Here is a 25,651-nt window from a genome sequence, read left to right on the forward strand (position 1 = left end):
TTCTATAAAAACATAAAATAATGGATGATATTTAAGCAATAATTAATCATATATGAAAAGCATTTACACTCCTTAGGCCTGCTCAGCTCTCTTCACAACCACAATGCTGTATTATTTCATCCAAACCAATCTCAAACATCCTACCTAACCTCAACACACTAGATTTATATGACAATCTCAATTCAAAGGCTTGTTGACAATATGGGAAACAATGTTGGCAAACAGAACATTGCAGTCACAGAACATGAAACAGCTGATCCTGTGACGTAACACTTTGAGGTTTTTGGGGCATTCCTCTTATTTCCAGTGTGTAGCTGTACCTGACGAAGAGTACATTAGACTATCTGAACATGGCTTTAAATCGAAATCATTCTCAAAACGGAGGAGTTTTGATAAACAACGGCGAGAGGTTAGTGAATCATTAATCGCCACGAAGCTCACTTTCTAAAGGTAGCTTAGTTAGCTGTTATGGTAATGTTAGCTAGCAAGATTGCTTCCGTACATAGTGTTAATTCAATCTAGCCAATGTCAGTTAGCTACTTGGGTTGCTTTTTTCATTCAGCAAGCGCTATTTTATAGTCCTAACGTCGTTAGCTAGCTGGTTTAATTATTTTTAGCGAGCTAACTGTTAGCTAACTCTCAGTCAGCGTTGTCGTTGGCCTTGCTGGCAGGAAAAGCTACCTAAGTACCAAGTCAGTCAGTCATCATTACGCCTTATGAACTTATTAAAGCTAACGTTAGCTAGATATATTTTCTTACTTTAGTAAAACTAGATGTACAAGTAAGCTAGCTAAATAAGTTTGTTTTCCAGGGAGGTAGACACAGCAAAGTCAACAAAGAGAGTGAGCCCGCCCGCCTCTACTACCACCTGAGTCTAAAGTAAACGGTGTGACAGTTTTAGGAAGTTGATAAAGTAACAGGAACTTAGGAAATATACGAATAAAGAACTTTTCATAATAGTTCGATTTGGCACATTCTGGAAGTATTAGATTTAACCAGTATGTGAAATGCCAATAGTAGGCCTATGTGAAATGATGTAGACCATACAGAATCCCACTATGTTCCTTGACGCTCGATTCTGCGACAGTATTTGACCTATGGAGGACCTATCATACATACTATACCTATTTGTCTGTAAATTCACTACACATGCCTAAACTGAACATGTATCATCCACTAGTGTGTTGAGGGAATGCAAGAATGTGGAGCTGTCCTTCAGTGATGTCACCAGCAAGACAGACCTGCTGAGGGGGACCAAGAAAGGGACTGTTTACCTCACTCCATACAGGGTATGTTTATTATCTGACCATGCTGGTCCTGTGTGCCTGTTGGAAGACAATCATTTTTCTTTAATAGCGGTTGGCATCCAATAAATGTTGCATTACCGTCACCTACTAGACTGGAATATATAATTTTTGCTTAAAGAAATCTATACAAAACAATCTACAAATACCCTACCATCTAACCCTGCACTCAATAAAAACCCACCACCCTGCTCCACTATTTAAATCTATTTAGTCCTACCTCAGTTCAACAGCCTGAAAAGATGGGAAACCACCACTGAACACATCCTGTAACTCTTCTGACGTCAAGTCTCACACACCCAAATTACATCTCTGCAGCTGCCACCACAACCTCAATTTTCTGCAACTTACGTTCCATACCTGCAGTACTGTTGATAACCATTGCTATAAATGCTAAAAATCCAATCTTACTGAAACATATAACTTTTTAGCCTATCCCTCTGTACTGGTACTGTTCTACTACTCACACCACTCCTCTCAGGATCCCTCCCCCTTGACCCATCTTCCTCTACTTTCTTCAGTACCTTAGCATACGACAACTTCTGCACTACTCTAACCCTGGAAACCTCAACCTGCCTCTCGCACCGAACATTTCTGATCTCCAGCCCCCCTACAGTTAACACATACCACTACTTTCCCCAATGCTACACATTCCTTTGTCTCATGCCCTTCTGCACACTTCTCACATCTAGGAACCTCCCTCCTTCACACTGCTGCCACATGCCCATAAGCTTGACACCTGTAACAACGTAATGTATTCGGCACAAAAGCTTTAATGGGCTAACTTATATATCCTAACATCATTTTGTTGGGAAAAGACTCAACATCAAAACTCAAAAGTGGCGTGGCGGTCTAAGGCACTGCATCGCAGTGCTAGAGGCGTCACTACAGACCCGGGTTCAATCCCAGGCTGTGACGCAGCTGACCTCGACCCGTAGACCCATGAGGCGGCGCTCAATTGGCCTAGCGTCGTCCGGGTTAGGGAGGGTTTGGCCTGCCGGAATGCCCTTGTCCCATCGCGCTCCAGTGACTCCTTGTGGCGGGCCGGTCGCCTGCTGGATGGTGTTTCCTCAAACACATTGGTTCGGCTGGGTTAGGTGAGCAGAGTGGCTTGGCAGGGTCGTGTTTCAGAGGACGCATGGCTCTCGACCATCCTGAGTCCGTAGGGTAGTTGCAGCTACAAGACTAGTTGTAGCTACAATTGGATATTGAGAAAAAGGGGTAAAAGGTTTTTTTTTAAATACAAATAAAAACTCTTCTGTTTCACCACTCACACCATCCTGTCTGCGTCACATCAAACGATGAGTATCACAAACTGGAGGACTACCATTGCTCTACGTCCCATCTCATTGCCCTCTTTCTCTCTGTTTGTCCTCGTTTCAGTTGGTGTTTGTGTCAAGTAATGCCAAGGACAGCCTGGGGTCTGTGATGTTCCCGTACTACCTGATGAAGGGCTGCAGCATTGAGCAGCCAGTCTTCGCCGCCAATTACATCAGGGGCACAGTGTCTGCTGAAGCTGGGGGTAGGCAGCAGTTTGTAGTCCTCCCATAGCATTCAACACCATCATGAGGAAATAACTGTAGAGCATGCAAAGTGTTCATGGCCTGATGTGTCCTAGGAATACATGCAGAAGTGAATCAATGACGCAAGGGTGATTTGCCAAGGCCAGATATTTTCCGAGGCTGACATCAGTCTGTAAACCACAATCTCATTTTACTTTACAATGTCTATGTGTCAGAGTTTATACCAGCAGCAATAGTAGTGTTTAGCAGCAGTCAAAGAAATTGAAGTGTGACATCTCCTCCAAAGCACTGATTATAATTCAATATCAGACGTGTAATTTAATGCAAAGACACAGTCCTCATCAATGTTTTGACACTCATTTCTTTGGTTTCAGGAGGCTGGGAAGGCCAAGCTAGCTTCAAGATGTCTTTTTCCAGTGGGGGAGCCATCGAGTTAGGTCAGCACCTCTTCAAACTGGCAACAAATGGTAAGTCATTTCATCACTGCCATGTTTGTCAGTACAGAGCCTATTTGTCATTTAACATACAGTATCTGCTGTACTCAAGTTTATATCGTACATGTTTCATTAATTAAAATGCAGTCAAAGTTTGTTATATTTGTTAGGCTACATATTTGTTATACATGTTACTCTTTTAGTCCAGTCTGTATTTTAGGATTAACCCTCAACTTTGTTTTAGCATCTCGTGCCCCTCCTGCTCAAAACGGAGGTGCCTCCTTTGGCTATCCCTCTCCTGGAGTGATGAATGGCTACGGCCTACCACCTGTTCCTCAGAACTACCCGTATGAACCCCCACCCCAGCAGAATGGTTTCTACCAGGCTCCCCCAGGCAACATGGGCTATCCCTACCCTATGGCAGCTGCAGGTTTGTTATTAAATAACTTTATCATCACTATAAAACTGTTTGTATGTTATGCAGGTTTGGGTCATAATAATTGAGAATCAAATGCTGTGATGCTAGGAGATTTAAGTTTACATTAGACATTGCATAACACTTAAATACGGAAACATTTTCAATAACGCCTCCATTGTTATGAATTTTATTGATTGGTGTCAATATTTATAACTATTCAAGTAAAGATGTGTCCCCAAGGCTGTTATGAGTATTTTGGGTATTCTCTCGTGTGTTGCAGGAATGTACCCATCTGCCCCTGCCTACATGGCCCCACCTCCCCCCTATCCTGGGCCCCCCCAAAACTGGGCTGCTCCCCCTGCAGGTTTGTCTCCCTGTCTCTCTCTGTATGTCTGCATCGCTGCATCTGTCTGATCCCATCAGTCTGCCTCAATATGAAGCACATGACGCATGGCACTGAGAAAGGAGTGCTGATGTCGTAAACGGTATACATCATATTAAAAAGGAGAAACAAACAAAATACCTCTCACCCCTAGTCTCCCTTACCCCATGAAACAACCCAGTTGTTCTAAACTCAGTACGCCTCTTTTACATGTCAGTTGTGTGTCTATTTGTGGGTTTTGGAGAATTGAAATAGAGTTGGACGTGTGCATCATTCTGTCCGGAAGAGGTCTTGTCACGAGTGTCCTGCTGCAATATACTGTGCTAAGTGTGCTCCATTGTCTCTCCTACTCTACAGTTACTCTACAGAAGCATGTGCTTCTGTATCAGTTACTGTACATTATTCTCCCCTCATTTCTCTCCCTGATCCTCAGGTAATGCCAAGGCAGCAGAGGCAGCAGGCAGCGCCTATTTCAACCCCAACAACCCCCACAATGTCTACATGCCCATGGTAAGGGACCTGTTATTCTCTCCATGTCCAGTCAGTGCATGCACTTTATGCTGTGTTGATGTTTTTAGTTCAGCGTTTTGAAGATATTCTATCCCTGTTTATTCCAACATAGGAACAGCCTCCTCCCTATGCACCTTCTGCCCCTCCTGCTCCTTACCCAGGCTATCCAGAGAAGAAGAACAACTAAAGCTCAATAACCATCATCCCCTAATAAATGTAACAGCAAATTATTAAGGGGATGATAATTATTAGACTGGAAAGGAAAGTATGAAGTACTACATTGACAAAAAGGCAAGATTATTTTTCTGGCAATTCACACAAATAATTTTGAGGCACAACAATGTTGGGACATTTTCAAATGATGAATGTTTCCTTTTAATCATGAGTAAAGCTTTATTTCACCCCCTCCCACTCAGTTTATTTTATTTTGTCAATTGCCAAGTAAATGGTTATTCACTTAACAGATAAGTATTCAATCTTTTCAGTTATCATGGTGGTCTCTCTCTCCCTCAGTCTGTTAGAATGTGGAAGTGTCCTGTACTTAGGGAAGGGTTTCTAACTGCCCTGTTGAGGAACATGTGATGGGCAGTATGGGGAATGTATAGGCATTAAATATTTACAGCATTTTTTAAATCTAGAGGTTTATTACCAAAATACATTTTATAACCATTTTCAATTAAAATGTTGATGCTTATTAACAAAACGACAATTTCTATTCCTACTAGTATTGTAAAGTATTTTTACATTCACGTTCACAGTAAGTGTTTCCATTGTGTTGGTGCGTGGTTTAAGTTTGTTCCAGAGAGCCTTGAATGAAAGCTGAAGTTCCCAGTGCTCTCATTGCACACCATACCTTTCTAGATTATTTCTGGCTTTTTATTGAAGGAAGGAAGGAAGTGCATGTTGTTTGAATATGGCAATTGGATGGAGCACTGACATGTACCGCTACATATGTGAGATTATTGGTAATGTGCAATGTTCCTAGATCTCACAAATAACTTGTGTTGAGCCTAGAGATGATAACTGGTCACATGAATAACCCATGTCCTAGTCGAACCTTGTATATTGTATTGATGAATGCAAAGCCCGGCTGAAACCAAAACCCTACTCTGTGCAATTACACAAGTGTTGGGTTACTAGGCCATGTATTTATTTAGCCGCTAGCCCGCTACACAGTGCTTTCTTGCAGTTGTGATGAATTAACCTGTGAAAACCACTAATTTATTCCTGATTAAACTGAGTTGTAGTGACTAACAGACCATATAATTGCTATTTTCTCAGAGTGCATAGAGAGGACATTTTTGTACTAGTTTTAGGTTAGAGGTTTGGTTGGTTTTAATTATCTGCTTAAATTAATCAAATGTCTGAAATATTTTGTTTGTAAACCATACTCCTTATTTTGAGTTCTTTATATTGATTCAAAATCTAATAATAAATAAATGTTTATGTAAATCGATTATCCAAAACAGTGGTGTGCCAGTATTTTAAGCATTCTTTTTTTTGTATAGAACAAAAAAAAAAAGGAAATGTCAGTATTGCACAAAAAAATCGTATTAGTAATATCTTGAATAACATATTATGATATAAAACGCTATCAAATCCTGACGATATCGTCACTCCATATTTTCACAGAAAATCACACCATACAGAGGTATTTCAAAATACAGTTTCAAGAATCATAATAATTAACATTACAATTCAAAGACTCCAAATACAAGCACGCCAAAACATTCACTACACACAACTGCTGTCTTAAAGTTTTCATGTCATCATCACAGAAGGATTGGACATCTCAAATGATAACACTTAAGGAATGACTAACACATTTCCCCTTCATACCCTCCCCACCAACTAATTCATACTCAGGAAAACATTTGACTATCACTACTCTATGGCTCAATTCCTAGTTTATTTCCAATCCCCTCCCTTGGGAAAAGGAATTGTGCTTTTTAAAACTTAATTTACTTATTGAATACTTAACTGTCATTTTGTTTTTATGGTGTGTGTGAAGTGAAGCATCATTTAATTAGACTGCTGAATAGTGATATGTGTACAGTGATTTAATGTGCTTTTCTTCCCAGCACTATGAAGCATGTTTTAAGGGGAGTGTCAAACCCTGGGTGTACAAAATAAGAACTTAATGATGTACCACCTATAACACACAGCGGTACATTGTGGTTAGTGGCTCCTACCCAAGGCCACTTAATATCCAGTTACTGATAATGGTACCGTACTATTGCACTACTTTGGACCAGTAACTATGTAGCCTGCTGCCCATCCCTCCCCTTTATGACCTTTCAATAGTCTAATACACTTCTTTGCATCACCTCTCCTTCATTTGCACTGATTTGAAAACAAATCCCCTGTTGTTGCCATATTGTGTTCACATATCCTATTTTTTTGGGGATAAAGATCCAGATGTGGAGTGAACAGTGAAGACGAAGGAGAGGAAGTGACTATAGGTTATTAAGAGTCGGTCTTAATGCTTCCCTTATGGCTCCTCCTGTAGGAACCACACCTCGTTGCGTCGGCCGTAGGGTTTCATTGGTGGGTCGTAGGTGCAGCAGAAGTACTGTTTCCGCTGAAATGGGGCAGTCTCACCAAGAGTTTTGGTTAGGCGAGAGGCCTCTGCTCGGTACTCAGTCTCCCCTGCGAAGCCTCCAAACTGCCTGTGAAAAGAAAGGGTAGGTGGATAGGAGAGATAAAGAGGATATGTGATCAAATCATTGAATATGAATATTAAATAAAACAATTATCGTAAAGAATTCAAGAACAAAGTGAGGTGAAGACTGCATGGAGACCCCACAGTGAGTAGACAGTCATGCCGGGTCGATCCTCGATTCTGATGGCACTGTCGATGGGCACAGGGGGACTGACTTGGTAGTTGGTAGGAATCCTGAGGCTAACCACCAAACGGCGTGACATCACACCGTCGTCCCTGGGATATACTGTGATGATAACCGGTGCTGTCGTCCCCATTGCCTCCCCTTGGAAAACAAAGATACAGAGGACAGATAGAGGGGATAGCAGACAACTTATTGCAACAGTGTTATGTGTGCATCGAGTTCATTGCATCCTCTTAGGCCCAGTTTCAAACTGACCTCTAGCATCAAACAGAGTAGACACTTCTTCAGTCACCCTTGAAGATCTGAAAGTAGTGAATAGGTGCCAGTAACATGGTAATAACACTATCAAATCCTCTAGTAGACGAGGAAGAATTTTCACCATATTACTCGCTTACATCAATTCAATACTTTCAGATATGCACATTACATTGGTGGCTCAATTCAATCCGTAGTGCTTAAGACCTGCGCTACAGAGGTTAGTTCGAAATTTAAAGGCAATGTTTTCCCGCATTCATGGTAAACGCTGCATATGTCGGCTCAATCAGGAAATGTCCTTCAAATTTCAATTGCGCTATAGCGATGAACTTCAGTGATATGGATTGAGTCGAGCCCCTAGATCTTTATGAGCTTAGGGCTCATTAAAGATGTGTCCACATATGAAGTCCACTCACTGACAGGACAGGCCCTGCTCTCTGATTGGCTCACCTTGGTCGTTGCTTCCCCCAATGTACACGAGAAGCTTCCTCACTAGCTCCCCCGTCACCTGGTCAAAGGTCCGCCCCTCTGAGCTCACTGAGGCATACTTTACACCATCGTACCTCCGCACCTCGTAGCTGACCCCCTCCTGGGGAAGAGAGCGGGAGGCAAAACGTGATTCACCAATGACACACGTTGACAAACTGTTCAGAGGGAAGGATGCCACACACTACTTGGGGGTTAGAGGGGTTGGGGCTGGGGGTGCAGTGATTGGCGATATGCTATGGGCAGAATCTGTGCTCACTGATGCCGGTGAAACACTTGGAGTGGAAATGAACAGAGGACAGCCAAATGCCCCTAGAAAAGGATCTAGATCAAAAATATTACGCTGATTTGATTCCAGTTCTTTCCTGCTCTGCTCTCAAGGCCCCGCAGTGTTTAATGAAGCCTAAAGAGAATAATGGGACAAAGACGCCTGTTCTTACATAAGACCAAACCATAGGCGCTGCGCGCGCACACACACATGACACAGTGGGGTTAATGCGGTGTGTACACACACTCACTGACTTGCTGCCTGTTCGTATACATGTTATGATGTACTTGTCCTAAGAGGAAGGCTTATGCTGAGAAATATCAACCATTAAATAACAGAGGAATGTTACGTTTCACAATAATCACTCCTTCCATAACCAGTCTTGAGTAAATCAGTTTTGCGAAGGCCGCATTTTTGAAAGCACCAATTGTTTTGTTCAGATCCATTCCTCTAAGTTATCCCTTGTTTTAAATCACTCACGCTGAATGTGAATGCCTGCTACATGACTAGACATATAATGCAATGTAAATACTACATTATGCACTGAAAACACTATTTAAAAGTAGGACTGGATGACAACATAATAATGTTTGTTTCCAATATTAGAGTTGTTTTCCTAAAGAAATGAAATCTGCTTTGTGTTTTGTTTCCTTGCCACGACACTACAGCTGGTCTAATTGGGATGTCGAGAACTCGTTCATAGTGCTTCTGACTAGTGTTTGGTGTTCATATTGATGAAGGCGTTGTGGTTGCAACCCATCCTTGAGACTGTGGAATAAATGTAAATGTAAAGCTCATAAGACATAACTACAGTCAAGATGGGATGACAGTAATGCCATATCTTTAACATGTTTTCTTACTATGATGTGTCACTGGTGTCAACTGGCCCACTGCATAGTCATTCCCATTGTGTTGTTCCACAATTTTGGTTATTTTGGCTCTGTACTCCAGCACTTTGGATTTGAAATGATACACTGACTATTAGGTTAAAGTGCAGATAGTCCTCTTGAGGGTATTTTCATCCATGTTGTGTGAACCATTTAGATACAGCACTTCTTTTGGGGGTCCAAAATAATTGGGACATATTCACTTATATGTGCATTAAAGTATTACAAAGTTAAGTATTTGGAAACATTATATTCTTATTTAGATTAAAATTATCCAAAAGTACAAGAGTACAGAGCCAAAACAACAACAAAATTCACTGTCCCAATACTTTGGAGCCCACGGTATATGTCACTGTGACCAACATTAACAATACATGTAGGTGACATGTTCCAACAGCAATAATTGAACACTTTGTTCCTGAGTTCAGTCTAAAGGTGCAATTAGTGTGTGTGCTTAGCTGGAATCCTGCAACCTTCGTATTTAATAATTACTCTGTGTCTCAGCTGGGTATACATGGGCCATAATTATTGTGGATGTGCTAATATTAGAAATTCATTTCATATTCAACCCGCTCTCTTTCTTTTTCTAACTTTTAAACAAAAGGTTTTAATTGGTTTGAATGTCACCACACAATCTCATGGGAAGTTTGTGAACCTCTCACACAGAGAAGTTGACATTTCAATCTTACATGACAACTATGGCCTCTATAACCATTCAGTTGTCTTGGAGTATGAGCCTGTCTTGTGTATCAAGAAATAGACAATGTGCTGTCATTATATAATAAGCATATTGTGCTGTCAACTCGTCCATCTAATCAAATGTCTTGTCATTACTAAACAATTCATGGTGCCAAGTAAGATCATTTCAGAGGAATTAAAACAGTGCGTAATATCAATACTGGGAAGAAGACAAAAACATGAAAATAAAAAGAATATAGCACCCGCCTCTGTTTTGAAACCGCTCTTAAATGCACAGACAGAGAAAGGACACAAGGACTGACCATCCATGATACCAAAATTATAGTTTTAACCATGTTTTGAGGCTATACAGTGTTTTTTTACATTTACGTTGTTTACCAACATTGGGGTGATGGGGTATGACAGTTGAACCAAGCTCATGGGGCATTTATTTTATATTCTTCAAGAATCAATGTGTAGATATCATTAATTTATAAGTCCAAAAAATGGATGTAACTACTAAGGATTCTAGCTTTAAAGCCATCTCCTTCCATTTCTAAGCCGTTTGTAATATGAGGGCCCACCAAACTCTGTGTGTGTGTGTGTGTGTGTGTGTGTGTGTGTGTGTGTGTGTGTGTGTGTTTGTCTGTCTGAGCATGTGTAGACAATTCATCTGTAGTCAGTTTTAATTACGAGTGTATGATGTCAGACTCCTCTCAGATTTCCTCTGATCGTGTGTCTGTGTGAGATTTCAGTGTGATCATTAGTCTCGAGTGAAGTTAACAGATTTAGCACTAACTGACTTCAAAACTGCTAATAGCCTATCGCCTATTTAATGGCCACTCATGTGTCTATTGATAGTGTCTTTTTCCTATTCCTCAGTCTTTTTGGTCATCTGGTTGCATGTTATAGATTGACGTAGTTCCAGGTTCATGATCAGTCTTTTTGTCAGGCCAATGTCTGTAGATGTGTCTGTCAGCTGTAGGGTCAGTGTAGCAGTATACACAGTGGTGCCACTAATGAGGTCATAGGGAACACAGAGATCTGCCCCCACCCTCTACTGTGAGCTCACAGGTGTCAGGAGGTAAGGTGTAATTAATAATGGTTGGTTTCAAAAGGTCAAACACTTTAAAGGTATTGGCATTACATAACCCATAAAATGCATAATACACAGGCCTACTGATAATCAAAATACATTTTTCTTGAGATCATGGTAGGCTCGGGCCAATAGGCTAGTTTCACTGCAACCAAAGTGAGTAACAAACTAAAACTGTCTTAGAATTTATTTTGAAATTGCGAGATACTGAAGAGATCTGTCTGTAATGACCAGTTGTTTTATGCACCAAACAAGACGGAGGTGTACAGTGGCGCGCGCGACCAAGTGATGCAATGCTTGACTGACAGACACACACACTCTAAAGTTGAAACTGACAGGTCAAGGTGTATCCTACCTTGGTCTCGCTGCTGAGCAATTTGTAGTCCGTTTCTTCCGTGTTCCCGAAAATGGAATTCTTTATCATTCCAAACATCGCGCTCTGGCCAGGTCACCACTCTGCTGCGCGCGTTGTGTCTTTATACTAGGATATGCTTTCCGCCTGTTTCCTGTGTGAAACAACTTGTTCTTATTTCATAATCTAACCTACCTTCTTATTTTTGTCCAACTTTTAAAATCACATAAGGAGATTCACTTAAAATATGTTGTACACTCCTTTCCTTGATCCTCGGCCTTATTGGATTCAAATCAGAACCTATATCTATTCGCTTATTTATATAATATTGTTACCTAGTAGTGCAACTAGGTTGAAATAGCGAATCTTGCTTCTAGCTCACTAGAAGAGTTGACGAGTTACAGACACACGAATATAAACCACTGTCTCCGCCCTCCCTACCCCGCCTCCACTCTTTTTTATTTATTTTAAAATTTCCACTTAATATCTAGCCTACTTTTCATTCACTTAACATTAATGATTCCCACCGATTACCATGCACATTATTGCAGGCGGTAACATGGTCTAGTGTCTAGTTTATTTCATTTGTATTTAGATCTCCACTGCGTAATGTTATACTCGCATGAAACATTCATATACTGAATACTTAATGCAGCGGTGTAGACTACTGTATTTAGTAATACAGAATCGTGATTGAAATGAGAATCTGTCATTCGCTTTTCACATACCACCTCAAAACATACACATAGCAGTGACACGCTTGTGCAACATTATGTTCTCTCTCGCCAGCTGTGTCAAAGTAATTCCATGTCTTGGTATGAATGGAGGAGTGGGGTGTAGAGACGCGTGTTATTTTGCGACTTTATAACGATATAATTTGACGCTATCTGTTGGTATGCCACTATGCATTACATTCCCACTGCATGCATGTGGACGGTGGGTGCTGCCGCGCATGTGCAAGCATATTTCTTGTCCCGATGTGTCACAGTGTGCTGCGTAGCTCTAGGGTCAATCTATTTAAACCCACACAGAAGAATCTTAGTCACCGTGTAACAAATGGAATGGGGAGAGTTACGCAGATACACAGATTTAACTAAGAAAATGGGATGAATAGAAGAGAATGGAGTCCAATAGGGGCACAGTTAACGACGAGGCTTTCTTTTTTAACAATAATCCAGGATGAAAACATAGCAGCAAAGGGCAAAGAACGAAAAAAAAAAAAGTTCCCAGAAGCTAATACATGTTACTCGCATAAAAAAATGGCAAAAGACTGCAGAGAAAAATGTGGAGTTGGTAGAAATGCCAGTTGCCATGGACACAATGAAACAAATGAATCTGCCAGTACAAAGCAATACAACTTCTGCCGTTTTCCATTGTGCTGGTAATACTCTAATAAAACGCCCACACGAGACAAAAATAATGCATATTGTTATACTTCTCTTATGCATGTTGCATGCCCTAGCATTATCTAAGACCTTTCCTTTATTTCACTGTTGGCTGGTCTTCACACTGTTTAAACCACTGGCCAAAGGGTAGTGAAGAACAACACATTTAAAATATCAAAGGCCACGCAATGATCCACCCATCTGATTTATCATACCCTCTTTGTAATGCTTAATATTTTAATTAACCAGGAATTTTAATTGCCTGATGTCCTTTAAAATATACATATGACCTAGTTCGTTATCATCGGTTTTATCTGCCGAGTATTAGTGCTCTACCTGAACATCATACGTTGCTCCAAGTAAACCTTACTGAATTGAGGTTAAAAGGGATATCATTATTTAATTGGTTATGTTTTATTAGCAGATAATTAAGCAGCATACACATACACATTGCAAGAAAAGTGCGATGTCATGGTGACCCGATAAAAGTGATTAATACTTTAATTGGCAGAATTTGTCCCATTGTATTTACAAAGATTTTAAATTACAGCCATTGTCTCAAGACAGACAAAGTGATGGGGAAAGCTGGGAATCACATATTTCAAAGCTATTAGATCCTCCCTTGTATAATCACAATTCACAGTCCTTGTTCGTTGCAGCCTTCATCTCTTCCTCTGTTTTGTAAAAGAGCAAAATAGCATTAGGTCCAGCGTGATGATTACAACCCTCTGATGTTGTACGAGAGTCTTCTCCCATCCCTTCTCTCACTTCTCCCAGCCCTTCCCTCCAGGCTGGGTGGGCAGCCTGAGCCCCACAATTCCTGCCATCTCCTCTGTGTCACGCTGCCCTTTCCCATGGTACATGTCGTAGAGAGCAATGTGTTGCCGGGTGGAGGTGAGCAGACAGAGGTAGCTGTGCGAAGCATGGAGGGCCTCCTCCTGAGCACGACAATATCTCTCCCCAGTGATCTAAAAAAAAAAATATGGTCAGAATTAAGATAAAAAGCATGTATAAACCATGCGTAACAATGACACTAACATAGGACTAACGTCGCCATCTTGAAGGTGAATTTATGCAGCAATTACACTTGCAAATAGATATGATATATTTACTAAAGAAATATAAAGTGCCGAGTGAATGTAAACACCCCCCTTGTATTCACATTTTGCTGCCTTAATCTAAAAGGGATTTTTTTTTTTTATCCCTTTTACAATACTGTACAATTTCAAAGTGAAAGAAATGTATCGAACATTTTCCAAATTATAAACAAATACAAGATACCTTGGTTGTGTGTCTTCACACCCCAGAGTTAACCTCTGCGAGTAAGGCTAGTTTCCTGAATTTCCACCTGTCTGACGTGCCCAAAGTAAACTGCATGTTACTCAGGCTCAGAAGCTAGGCTATGCAAATAACTGGTAGAATTGGATAGAAAACTAATAATGTCTGTGAGTATAACAGAACTGATATAGCAGGCGAAAACCCGAGGAAAATCGATCCGGAAAATATGTTTTTGGAGCTCTGAATGACTTCCAATTCTTTCTTTGTCATTGAACATGGTAATCTCCGTCTGAAATATTGTTTATTTAGATATTAGACAACCTGAGGATTAATAAAAACATCGTTTGGACGAACTTTGTATGTATGTTGAAGGACTGGATTATTGAATTGAATGGTGCCAACTAAACTGTGTTTTTGGGACAAAGAACTTTATCGAACAAAATGACCATTCATTGTGTAGCTGGGACCCTTGGGATTGCAAACAGAGGAAGATCTTCAAAAGTGATTTATTTTAAATCGCTATTTGCTGTGCTGGTTTGGAAAATATGCTAACGTGAGGCTGGGTCCTCAGACAATCGAATGCAATACTTTCACCGTAAAGCCTCCTTGAAATCTGACAACAGTTCAATTACCAAGATTTTAAGCTAAAGAATCAAGTATGACACTTGTATTTTCATGAATGTCTAATATTACGATTTTGTATTTGGCGCACTCGGATTTCACAGGATGTTGTCGAATTTGATCCCGCTAGCGGGATCTCTGCACTAAGAGGTTTAATATTGGTGGAATCATCTTTGGCAACCATTACAGCTGTGAATAACTTTAATTAAGATTCTACCAACTTTGCACAACTCTTAAGGTAAAAATACTGCATAGCCATAGTTTTTAAATCAACATTTCTCAAGCTCAGTAAATTTGGTCATCATTGATGGACAGCAATATTTAAAATCTTAAATCTGCTTAATTTTCAAAAATATCAATTAAAAAAATCTGAGACAAGTCAGGACTGAAACTGGACCATTCAGGAACATCAACCACTTTTGAAAGCCATTCTGGTGTGTCTTTTGCATTAAAATTTGTCCCACTGAAAAATAAAACTACTCCAGGGTTAGGTTTTCAGAAGACGGAGGTGGGTTTTTGTTGCTTTTTGCCTGGGCTGTGCGGTTCTTCTTTCATATGTCTTTTGATCCTAAAACTTCTCAGTCCCTGCCGGTGACAAGCATACCCATAACATGACGTTGCCACCACAATACTTGAAAATAGAGATGGTTACACTCGTGACGCAACAGGAACCGGGATTAGTCGAACCAGGCAATGTTTTACCACTCCTCAATTGTCCAGTGTTGGTGATCACGTGCCCACTGGAGCCGCTTCTTGTTGTTTTAAACTGATAGGAGTGGAACCCGGTGTGGTCATCTGCTGCAATAGCCCATCTGTGAAAATGAGGAGTATGTTGTGTAGATCTGTTGCGAGTTCTGAAAGGCCGTTCTGCACACCACTGTTGTACTGTGCCGTTATTTCCCTGTTTGTGGCCCACATGTTAGCTTGCACGATTCTTGCCATTTTCCTTCAACCTCTCATCAAGCCGTTTTCGCCCACAGGACTGCCGCAGACTGGATGTTTGTCGCTCCATTCTCGGTAAACCCTAGACACCGTCATGCGTGAAAAGACCAGGAGGCCGGTCGCTTCTGAAATACTGGAACCGGTGTGCTTGGCACCGACGATTATAGCATGCTCAAAGTAGCTTAGGTCACTCGTTTTGACAATTCTAACATTCAATCAAACATTAAAATGAATGCCTTGATGCCTGCTTTATATAGCAACCCATGGCCACGTGACTCAATGTCTCTAGGAGCTAACCATTTTCTTGAACAGGGTGGTGTACCCTAATAAACTAGCAACTGAGTGCATGTAACCCAAAGAGTTGGAAAAGGTTGGTAGAATCTTATTCCAAATGATTCACAGCTGCCCAAGGTGATTCCACCAAGTATTAACTCAGGGGGTTGGACACTCAGGGGGTTGGAGACTTGTCCAACCCCCTGTTTTTTTTCATTCTTTCAATTGTACAATGAGGAGTAGGTTGTTAGATCTGTAGAATTCTTTTTTTTAATCCATTGAATTTTAAGGCAGTAAAATGTGAAAAAAGTTGGAGGTGTAGACTTTCTAAAGGAAAGGGGGTCAGTTGCACAAATGTACGCATTAAACTGAAATGTGTCTCCCGCATTTAACCCAACTACTGAATCAGAGAGGGGAGGCAGCCTTAATTGATGTCAGCGGCGCCCGGGGAGCAGATGTTGGACACTATATATGTTTGAGTACTTCAAAAATATAAATATGATAACAGAGTCTGGAATCAACAGGATCCTGAACAGCTTCTACCGCCAAGCCATAAGATTACTGTTAGGTTCTAATTCTCAGAGTAAAAACACAACGGACACTATGAAAGCTCAAACCAAGTTTATTCTTCCCAGAGGATCAATACAGCTGCATTAGACAAATACAATGTATACACAAGCACTGATATTTAACCCTTTCTCTTTTAAAAAATGTTACCTTTATTTAACGAGGCAAGTCAGTTAAGAACAAATTCTTATTTTCAATGACAGCTTAGGAACAGTGGGTTAACTGCCTGTGCAGGGGCAGAACGACAGATTTGTACCTTGTCAGCTCGGGGATTCGAACTTGCAACTTTTCGGTTACTAGTCCAACGCTCTAACCACTAGGCTACCCTGCCACCCTCTTAAGCTGAGTCTCCTCCTACACACCTGAACAAACATTGCGTCTATATTGCTAGGCAGGAAACTAAGTGATACGGGCCAGAAACTTTTCTTTCTCCCGTAATGCGACCTGACCTCATCCCCCTTAATCACTAATCCATGGCTCTCGCCCCTTATCAATGCCTACCTACACTCAGTACATTCCAAGCTTAATTGCACCCACTATATACTTTCTTCCTACAGAACCATAAACCTCTGGTGTAGTCCCTCGGCTATGGCACCCCTCCGGTCTTTACTACAACTAATGATTAATAACATTTAAAGTTCAGAAATCCAAACATATCACTGCGAAATAGCTAATCAAATGGCAAGCCGGACTACCTGCATTGACCCTCCTTTGCACCAACTCTCACACTGACGATGCACACACTGGACTCTACCCACACACACTTACATCAACACACACCGACACCAGAGCCAGACTTTCATACTCTCCATATAGCTGATGCTACTGTCTATTACCCATCGTATTGATGAAATCTCGCGTCTTGTGACGGCCGGCCGCCCAACAACCTGCCCGCTTGACCCTATCCCCTCCTCTCTTCTCCAGACCATTTCCGGAGACCTTCTCCCTTACCTTACCTCGCTCATCAACTCATCCCTGACCGCTGGCTACGTCCCTTCCGTCTTCAAGAGAGCGAGAGTTGCACCCCTTCTGAAAAAACCTACACTCGATCCCTCCGATGTCAACAACTACAGACCAGTATCCCTTCTTTCTTTTCTCTCCAAAACTCTTGAACGTGCCGTCCTTGGCCAGCTCTCCCGCTCTCTCTCTCAGAATGACCTTCTTGATCCAAATCAGTCAGGTTTCAAGACTAGTCATTCAACTGAGACTCCTCTTCTCTGTATCACGGAGGCGCTCCGCACCGCTAAAGCTAACTCTCTCTCCTCTGCTCTCATCCTTCTAGACCTATCGGCTGCCTTCGATACTGTGAACCATCAGATCCTCCTCTCCACCCTCTCCGAGTTGGGCATCTCCGGCGCGGCCCACGCTTGATTGCGTCCTACCTGACAGGTCGCTCCTACCAGGTGGCGTGGCGAGAATCTGTCTCCTCACCACGCGCTCTCACCACTGGTGTCCCCCAGGGCTCTGTTCTAGGCCCTCTCCTATTCTCGCTATACACCAAGTCACTTGGCTCTGTCATAACCTCACATGGTCTCTCCTATCATTGCTATGCAGACGACACACAATTAATCTTCTCCTTTCCTCCTTCTGATGACCAGGTGGTGAATCGCATCTCTGCATGTCTGGCAGACATATCAGTGTGGATGACGGATCACCACCTCAAGCTGAACCTCGGCAAGACGGAGCTGCTCTTCCTCCCGGGGAAGGACTGCCCGTTCCATGATCTCGCCATCACGGTTGACAACTCCATTGTGTCCTCCTCCCAGAGTGCTAAGAACCTTGGCGTGATCCTGGACAACACCCTGTCGTTCTCAACTAACATCAAGGCGGTGGCCCGTTCCTGTAGGTTCATGCTCTACAACATCCGCAGAGTACGACCCTGCCTCACACAGGAAGCGGCGCAGGTCCTAATCCAGGCACTTGTCATCTCCCGTCTGGATTACTGCAACTCGCTGTTGGCTGGGCTCCCTGCCTGTGCCATTAAACCCCTACAACTCATCCAGAACGCCGCAGCCCGTCTGGTGTTCAACCTTCCCAAGTTCTCTCACGTCACCCCGCTCCTCCGCTCTCTCCACTGGCTTCCAGTTGAAGCTCGCATCCGCTACAAGACCATGGTGCTTGCCTACGGAGCTGTGAGGGGAACGGCACCTCAGTACCTCCAGGCTCTGATCAGGCCCTACACCCAAACAAGGGCACTGCGTTCATCCACCTCTGGCCTGCTCGCCTCCCTACCACTGAGGAAGTACAGTTCCCGCTCAGCCCAGTCAAAACTGTTCGCTGCTCTGGCTCCCCAATGGTGGAACACACTCCCTCACGACGCCAGGACAGCGGAGTCAATCACCACCTTCCGGAGACACCTGAAACCCCACCTCTTTAAGGAATACCTAGGATAGGATAAAGTAATCCTTCTCACCCCCCTTAAAATATTTAGATGCACTATTGTAAAGTGGATGTTCCACTGGATGTCATAAGGTGAATGCACCAATTTGTAAGTCGCTCTGGATAAGAGCGTCTGCTAAATGACTTAAATGTAATGTAAATGTAATGTATTGCTTAGTCACTTTACCCCTACCTATATGCAAGCTACCTCAATTACCTCTTACTCCTGCACATCAACTCGCTGGTACTACTTCCTGTATATAGCCATGTTATCATTTTTATTCACAGTGTATTTATTCCTCGTGTCAAAATGTCATTTACATTTTTTTTTAAATCATCTTTCTCTCTACATTGTTGGAAAATGACCTGTTGTTCACAAAGCATGAGAAATTACATTTATTGGGAAAAATGGCTAACTTTACGTTGTATACTACATTACATCTACTAACTAAAGAGGATGTATTCGTTGGGGTCAGGGTGAATATATAGTCTACTGCATGAAGAGAGGATCGTGTCCCATCTCATGGTTGGGCTATGGCCTTACCATTTTGCTGAGTATTCTTGGCAAATGTTTGAATGAAGCCTACTTTTGTTAAGTTTATGAGTTTGAATGGTTGGTAACACATTTGCCAAGAGGAAAGGAATGCTATGATTGGCTTGTTATATCAATCTAAAAATTTTTTCCCTGGCCCACGGTCACAAAATAAAAAATCCACCAACAGACCATATTCAATGACACTCACAATATGTCAATGCCTGTCAAACAGATATTCAATTAGGGATGCATATCGGAATCAGACGATATTAACTAAAAATAAATCGACCGATATCTAGTTTAACTTATGGCTGGGAGGCGCTGTTTCCACGTTCGGATGAAAAGCATGCCCAGAGTAAACTGCCTGCTACTCAGGCCCAGAAGCTAAGATAAGCATATTATTAGTAGACTTGGATAGAAAACATTGAAGTTTCTAAAACTGTTTGAATGATGCCTGTGAGTATAAAATAACTCATATGGCAGGTGAAAACCTGAGAAAAATCTAACCAAGAAGTGGGAAATCTGAGGTTTGTAGTTTTTCAAGTGATTGCCTATCCAATATACAGTGTAAATTTGGTCCGATTGCACTTCCTACGGCTTCCACTAGATGTCAACAGTCTTTAGAACCTTGTTTCAGGCTTCTACTGTGAAGGGGGAGCGAATAAGAGCTGGTTGAAAGCCTTTCGTTTAGTCACGCACAAGCTCTGTTCCTTTTCATTTCTAAAGACAAAAGAAATTGTACGGTTGAAACATTATTGAAGATTCATGATAAAAACATCCTAAAGATTGATTCTATACATCGTTTGACATGTTTCTACGAACTGTAATAGAACTTTGACTTTCCGTCTGGACTTGGTGCTCGCGCCTTGTGCATTTGAATTACTGGACTAAACGCAAACACAAAGGAGGTATTTGGACATAAATGGACTTTATCGCATGGTGTGCTTTTGCCGTAAATCTTTTTTGAAATCTGACACAGCGGTTGCATTAACCTTTTACGACTAGGGGGCGATATTTAAATTTTTGGATGAAAAACGTTCCCGTTTTAAACAAGAGCATCTTTTCGTGACAAAATATCGACTATGCATATAATTGACAGCTTTGGATAGAACACGCTGACGTTTCCAAAACAGCAAAGATATTGTCTGTGAGTGCAACAGAACTGATGTTACAGGCGAAACCCAGATAAAAATCCAATCATGAAGTGCCGTATTTTTTGAAACCGCCTCATGCTAATGACTCCTTATATGGCTGTGAATGAGCTACGAATGAGCTTACGTTTTCTACAGTATTGTGACGTCTTTTTGTGCATTTCTGTTGAAGAATAGCCGTAAGGGACCACATTTAGCAAGTGGTCACCTGATGTCTCCCGCAGAAAATCTTGCGTAAAATACTGAGGTAGCCCTATTTTCCAATCGCTTCTTATGAGACACCAATTGCCTCGACGGATATATTATCGAATATACATGTTAAAAACACATTGAGGATTGATTCTAAACAACGTTTGCCATGTTTCTGTCGATATTAAGGAGCTAATTTGGAAAAACGTTTGGCGTTGTAGTGATAGCATTTTCCAGTTGATTTCTCAGCCAAGCATGATGAACAAACGGGAGCTAATTTCGCCTACAAAAATAATATTTTTGGAAAAAAGGAACATTTGCTATCTAACTGAGAGTCTCCCGAGTGAAAACATCCAAAGTTCTTCGAAGGTAAATTATTTAATTTGATTGCTTTTCTTATTTGTGAAAATGTTGCCTGCTGCCAGCAAAGCATTATGCCATGATAAACTTACACAAATGCTTGTCTAGCGTTGGCTGTAACGCATATTTTGAAAATCTGAGATGACAGTGTGATTAACAAAAGACTAAGCTGTGTCTCAATATATTTCATTTGTGATTTTCATGAATAGGAACATTTTCTAGGGGTATTTATGTCCGCTTCGTTATGTTAATTCGTTTGAGGCTATGATTACGCTCCCGGATCCGGGATTGCTAGTCACAAGAAGTTTTAACGTGATTTCAGCCTTAAGAAGTAGAGGTCGACCGATTATGATTTTTCAATGCTGATACCGATTATTAGAGGACCAAAAAAGCCGATACCGATATACCGGCCAATTTTTTTTTAAATTGTGAAAATGTATTTGTAATAATGACAATTACAACAATAGTGAATTAACACTTATTTTAACTTAATATAATAGATACATAAAATAAATTTAGCCTCAAGTAGATAATGAAACATGTTCAATTTTGTTTAAATAATGCAAAAACAAAGTGTTGGAGAAGAACGTAAAAGTGCAATATGTGCTATGTATGAAAGCTAACGTTTCAGTTCCTTGCATAGAACATGAGAACATTTGAAAGCTGGTGGTTCCTTTTAACAATATTCCCAGGTTACAAGTTTTAGGTTGTAGTTATTATAGGACTATTTCCCTCTATACCATTTGTATTTCATTAACCTTGGACTATTGGATGTTCTTATAGGCACTTTAGTATTGCCATGTTTGTGGACATTATGGATATTATTTGGAATTTGTCTGCGTTGTCGTGGCCGCTCTTTCCTGTGGATTTCTGAACATAACGCGACAAACGCGACAAACAAACAGAGGTATTTTGGATACAAAAATAATCTTTATGGAACAAAAGGAACATTTGTTGTGTAACTGGGAGTCTCGTGAGTGAAAACATCCGAAGATCAAAAGGTAAACGATTAATTTGATTGCTTTTCTGATTTTCGTTACCAAGCTACCGGATGCTAAGTGTACTTAATGTTTTGTCATGCGATCGATAAACTTACAAACGCTTGGATTGCTTTCGCTGTAAAGCATCATTTCAAAATCTGAGACGACAGGTGGATTAACAAAAGGCTAAACTGTGTTTTGCAATATTGCACTTGTGATTTCATGAATATTTTTTTGTAATATTATTTGACTGTGGCGTTATGCTATTCAGCGGTTGCTGATGACAATTATCCCGCTTAAGGGATGGGTAGCGTCAAGAAGTTAACCCTGTTGCCCAAGGCTAACGTTATAAGCAGCCAGCTAGCTTCATCTGGCTAGTGAGTCTCAACCGCTGGGTTGTGTTGTGAAGCTAGCCACAATAAGGATTAGGCACAATAGTGGAATTACCGGTTTGCCTTCAAAATTAAAGTATGGCATAATTATACCATTTGCATTCATTTACATCATTGTCAATGACATACTTTTATTTTGAAGGCTAACCGCAAAGTCCACTATTGTGGCTCAATCCTTATCGTGGCTAGCTTCACATAGATGGGTTCAACCACCATTAATCAAATAAGAACTGTCTTATAAATTCTGGTTATTTTAGATGAAACTATAGCTACTGAAACAGATGTCGTTTTGCTATGTTTTTGGGGAAGAACATTGTTTGCATCCATGAGCTAGCTAGCTTTTTTTTTTTTTTAAATGACCAGCACTGTAGGTGTGCGAGACAACTTTACCAGCATCATAGCATATGCATCGATGAGTCGTTGTGACATATGAAATACGAGTGATAGTGTAATCAGTGTAATAACTACGTTTAAAAAAATGAATGAATATGTTCAATTATTATGTGACGTGCAGACAAATTCAGGTCCTGATTGGTCAAATGGTGCTATTTGACGTGTATAATTTTTTGACATGCGTTCCATAGAAATCCTGGTTGAGAATGAAACGACTGAACAAATGAACAAAACAGCACAGCAAGTAAAAGAAATAGGTTTTGATTATGTTTTACTGGTAATGGGGACACACGTAAATGCCAACAAAATAACTTTTTGGTGAGTGTGTGTGTGTGTGTGTAACCTTTATTTAACTAGGCAAGTCAGTTTTAAGAACAAATTCTTATTTACAATGACGGCCTATCCTGGACGACGCTGGGCCAATTGTGTGCCGCCCTATGGGACTCCCAATCACGTCCGGATGTGATACAGCCTGGATTCAAACCAGGGACTGTAGTGACACCTCTTGCACTGAGATGCAGTGCCTTAGACCACCGCGTCCATGTGTGTGTTTTAACTATTTAACTGTACTGGAATGCTTAAAAGGGCGCAAACATTTTAAATATCAGTTCTGTATCGTTTTCTTTTGGCAAGGAAAATATCGGATATCGGCCAAAAATGTCATATCGGTGCATCACTAAATTAAATGTGAAATATTTTGGCCTGCTGTTTTTCAATTTGTTACCTAGTTGTTACCCTGCCTTTTCAGGTACCCCAAAGCTCTCTGAAGCGTCTGCTGTTGAGAATCACTGTACATTTCTGCACTGCTGCAGCAACTAAACATTGGCCATGGTTATTTATGAATTTCATGCCGGTAGTCCTGCAATATCTAGGCCTAATAATAGTGCATAGGAGGAAAAGTAGCACTAATGTTAACGTTAAGACACAGGCTCGTGACGGTCACCTTGGCTTGGTTAGCCAGCCAAGTTACTAGTAACGTTAGGACCAATGATTACTAACCTGGTGCTGCCATTGGATAACGTTAGTTTATCGCTGTAATTCAGCAAATTAGTCCCATAACAAAGTCACCAATGCAGCTTATTCTTGAAGATAACCAGTTCCAGGATGGCTAAATTGTGGTTGGGGTCGCGAACACATTTCTTAACCACGGCAATCTAGCTAAGTTAGCTACATTAGCTTACGTTACCATAGTGGATAGATGTCGTGGTTTCATTAAAGTTGTAGCTAGCTAACCTAATTTACTCATCAACATGACTTACCTGGTTTTTACGGAATTGATCTAAAACATAATTGTATGCCAAAGATTGTTTGTATTCCGGTCCTTTAATCGCTCGTATCTCCCTCAGGATACCCCGGCAAATGCGTAGAGGTGAAGACAACGACGCCATGTTGGACTGGCTTGTTTGGATGCGCACCAATTATACATAAATCATTCGTGCTCACCTACTACCAGGAGCACAAATAATGACATCACTTTCGTATAGTAATAATTAAAACCTTCAAAATAAAAGCCCACGTTTCAAACCATTGCAATGTCGATAACTCATTCAAAAGATATTACAATCAGTGGACAGTTTATTAGTTACACCCATCTAGTACCGGGTCGGACCCTCTTTTGCCTTGAGAACATCCGGAATTCTTTGTGGGCATGGATTTAAGGTGTCAAATCAAATGTATTTGTCAAATGCGCCGAATACAACAGATGTTGACCATACCGTGAAATGCTTACTTGCAAGCCCTTTACCAACAATGCAGAGTTTCAAAAAAGTAAATAGGAAAATGTGTTAAATAAACTAAAGGAAAAATAGTAACAGAATACAATTAAAATAACGATGCTTTATATGAGAGGTACCAAGTCAATGTGCAGGGGTACGGGTTAGTTGAGGTATTTTAGATCATATGTACATGTAGGTAGAGTTAAAGTTACTATGCATAGATAATAAACAGAGAGTAGCAGCAGAGTACAGTATGTGAAGGAATGTGAATGTGTGTGCATGCGGCGTCAATATACATGAGTGTGTGTGTTTTGTGTGTGTGTTGGATTGTCAGTGTAGTATGTGTGAATGTGTGATTAGAGTCCTGTGAGTGTACATCAAGCCTGTGCAAGAGAGTCAGTGCAAAAAAATATGAATAAATAATAAAATAATGGGTTCATTGCAAATAGTCCAGGTAGCCATTTGATTAACTGTTCTGCAGTCTTATGGATTGGGGGTAGAAGATGTTAAGAAGCCTTTTGGTCCCAGACTTGGCGCTCTGGTACCACTTGCAGTGCGTTAGCAGAGAGAACAGTCTATGACTTGGGTGGCTGGAGTCTTTGACAGCTTTTAGGGCCTTCCTCTGACACTGCCTAGTATAGAAGCAGTTGCCATATCAAGCGGTGATGCAACCAGTCTTTCGATGGAGCAGCTGTAGAACTTTTTGAGGATCGGAGGACCCATGCCAAATATTTTCAGCCATCTGAGAGGGAATAGGTATTGTTGTGCCCTCTTCACAACTGTTTTGGTGTGTTTGGACCATGATAGGTCTTTAGTGATATGGACACCAAGGAACTTGAAACTCTCGACCCGCTCCACTACAGCCCCGTCGATGTGAAAGGGGGCATGCTCGGCCCAACTTTTCCTGTAGTCTATGATCAGCTCCTTTGTCTTGCTCACATTGAGGGAGAGGTGGTTGTTCTGGCACCACACTGCCAGGTCTCTGACCTCCTCCTATTAGCTGTCTCATCATTTTTGGTGATCAGTCCTACCACAGTTGTGCCTGGTCATGC

At 41.2% G+C, this 25,651-nt stretch overlaps 3 protein-coding genes across 3 annotated transcripts; 1 reads left to right on the top strand and 2 right to left on the bottom strand.

The window, feature by feature from the left end:
* The first annotated feature begins 228 nt into the window (after positions 1 to 228).
* On the top strand, positions 229 to 6,027 carry LOC118365491 (WW domain-binding protein 2-like). The gene is made up of 8 exons (XM_035747747.2): positions 229 to 409; positions 1,181 to 1,289; positions 2,688 to 2,826; positions 3,202 to 3,294; positions 3,506 to 3,691; positions 3,960 to 4,043; positions 4,495 to 4,571; positions 4,684 to 6,027. Exons 1-8 carry the CDS (start codon positions 351 to 353, stop codon positions 4,756 to 4,758), a joined length of 822 nt encoding a protein of 273 aa, XP_035603640.1. The 5' UTR covers positions 229 to 350; the 3' UTR covers positions 4,759 to 6,027.
* Positions 4,919 to 11,850, bottom strand: LOC118365492 (heme-binding protein 1-like). The gene is made up of 4 exons (XM_035747748.2): positions 11,443 to 11,850; positions 8,123 to 8,261; positions 7,378 to 7,558; positions 4,919 to 7,240 (listed from the first exon to the last, which is right to left on the bottom strand). Exons 1-4 carry the CDS (start codon positions 11,518 to 11,520, stop codon positions 7,063 to 7,065), a joined length of 576 nt encoding a protein of 191 aa, XP_035603641.1. The 5' UTR covers positions 11,521 to 11,850; the 3' UTR covers positions 4,919 to 7,062.
* A 1,366-nt stretch (positions 11,851 to 13,216) lies between these two features.
* On the bottom strand, positions 13,217 to 24,449 carry LOC118365493 (protein FMC1 homolog). Its single transcript, XM_035747749.2, has 2 exons — positions 24,144 to 24,449; positions 13,217 to 13,792 (listed from the first exon to the last, which is right to left on the bottom strand). The coding sequence occupies exons 1-2, from the start codon at positions 24,270 to 24,272 to the stop codon at positions 13,589 to 13,591; spliced, it is 333 nt and encodes a 110-aa protein (XP_035603642.1). The 5' UTR covers positions 24,273 to 24,449; the 3' UTR covers positions 13,217 to 13,588.
* Positions 24,450 to 25,651: the final 1,202 nt, after the last annotated feature.

The sequence above is a fragment of the Oncorhynchus keta genome, chromosome 32, assembly GCF_023373465.1.
Source record: "Oncorhynchus keta strain PuntledgeMale-10-30-2019 chromosome 32, Oket_V2, whole genome shotgun sequence".
Lineage (NCBI taxonomy): Eukaryota > Metazoa > Chordata > Actinopteri > Salmoniformes > Salmonidae > Oncorhynchus > Oncorhynchus keta.

Bases quoted from the DNA above. Each gene is read 5' to 3' on its own strand.
- LOC118365491 (XM_035747747.2), top strand. From the start codon at position 351: ATGGCTTTAAATCGAAATCATTCTCAAAACGGAGGAGTTTTGATAAAC. The intron at 1,290-2,687 runs GTATGTTTATTA...TCCTCGTTTCAG, and splicing joins TTTACCTCACTCCATACAGG to TTGGTGTTTGTGTCAAGTAA. The intron at 4,572-4,683 runs GTAAGGGACCTG...ATTCCAACATAG, and splicing joins ACAATGTCTACATGCCCATG to GAACAGCCTCCTCCCTATGC.
- LOC118365492 (XM_035747748.2), bottom strand. From the start codon at position 11,520: ATGTTTGGAATGATAAAGAATTCCATTTTCGGGAACACGGAAGAAACG. The intron at 8,262-11,442 runs GTAGGATACACC...TCTCTTCCCCAG, and splicing joins TGCTCAGCAGCGAGACCAAG to GAGGGGGTCAGCTACGAGGT. The intron at 7,241-7,377 runs GTGGGGTCTCCA...TTCTTTTCACAG, and splicing joins GGCATGACTGTCTACTCACT to GCAGTTTGGAGGCTTCGCAG.
- LOC118365493 (XM_035747749.2), bottom strand. From the start codon at position 24,272: ATGGCGTCGTTGTCTTCACCTCTACGCATTTGCCGGGGTATCCTGAGG. The intron at 13,793-24,143 runs GTAAGTCATGTT...TTTTTTTTTTAG, and splicing joins ATCAATTCCGTAAAAACCAG to ATCACTGGGGAGAGATATTG.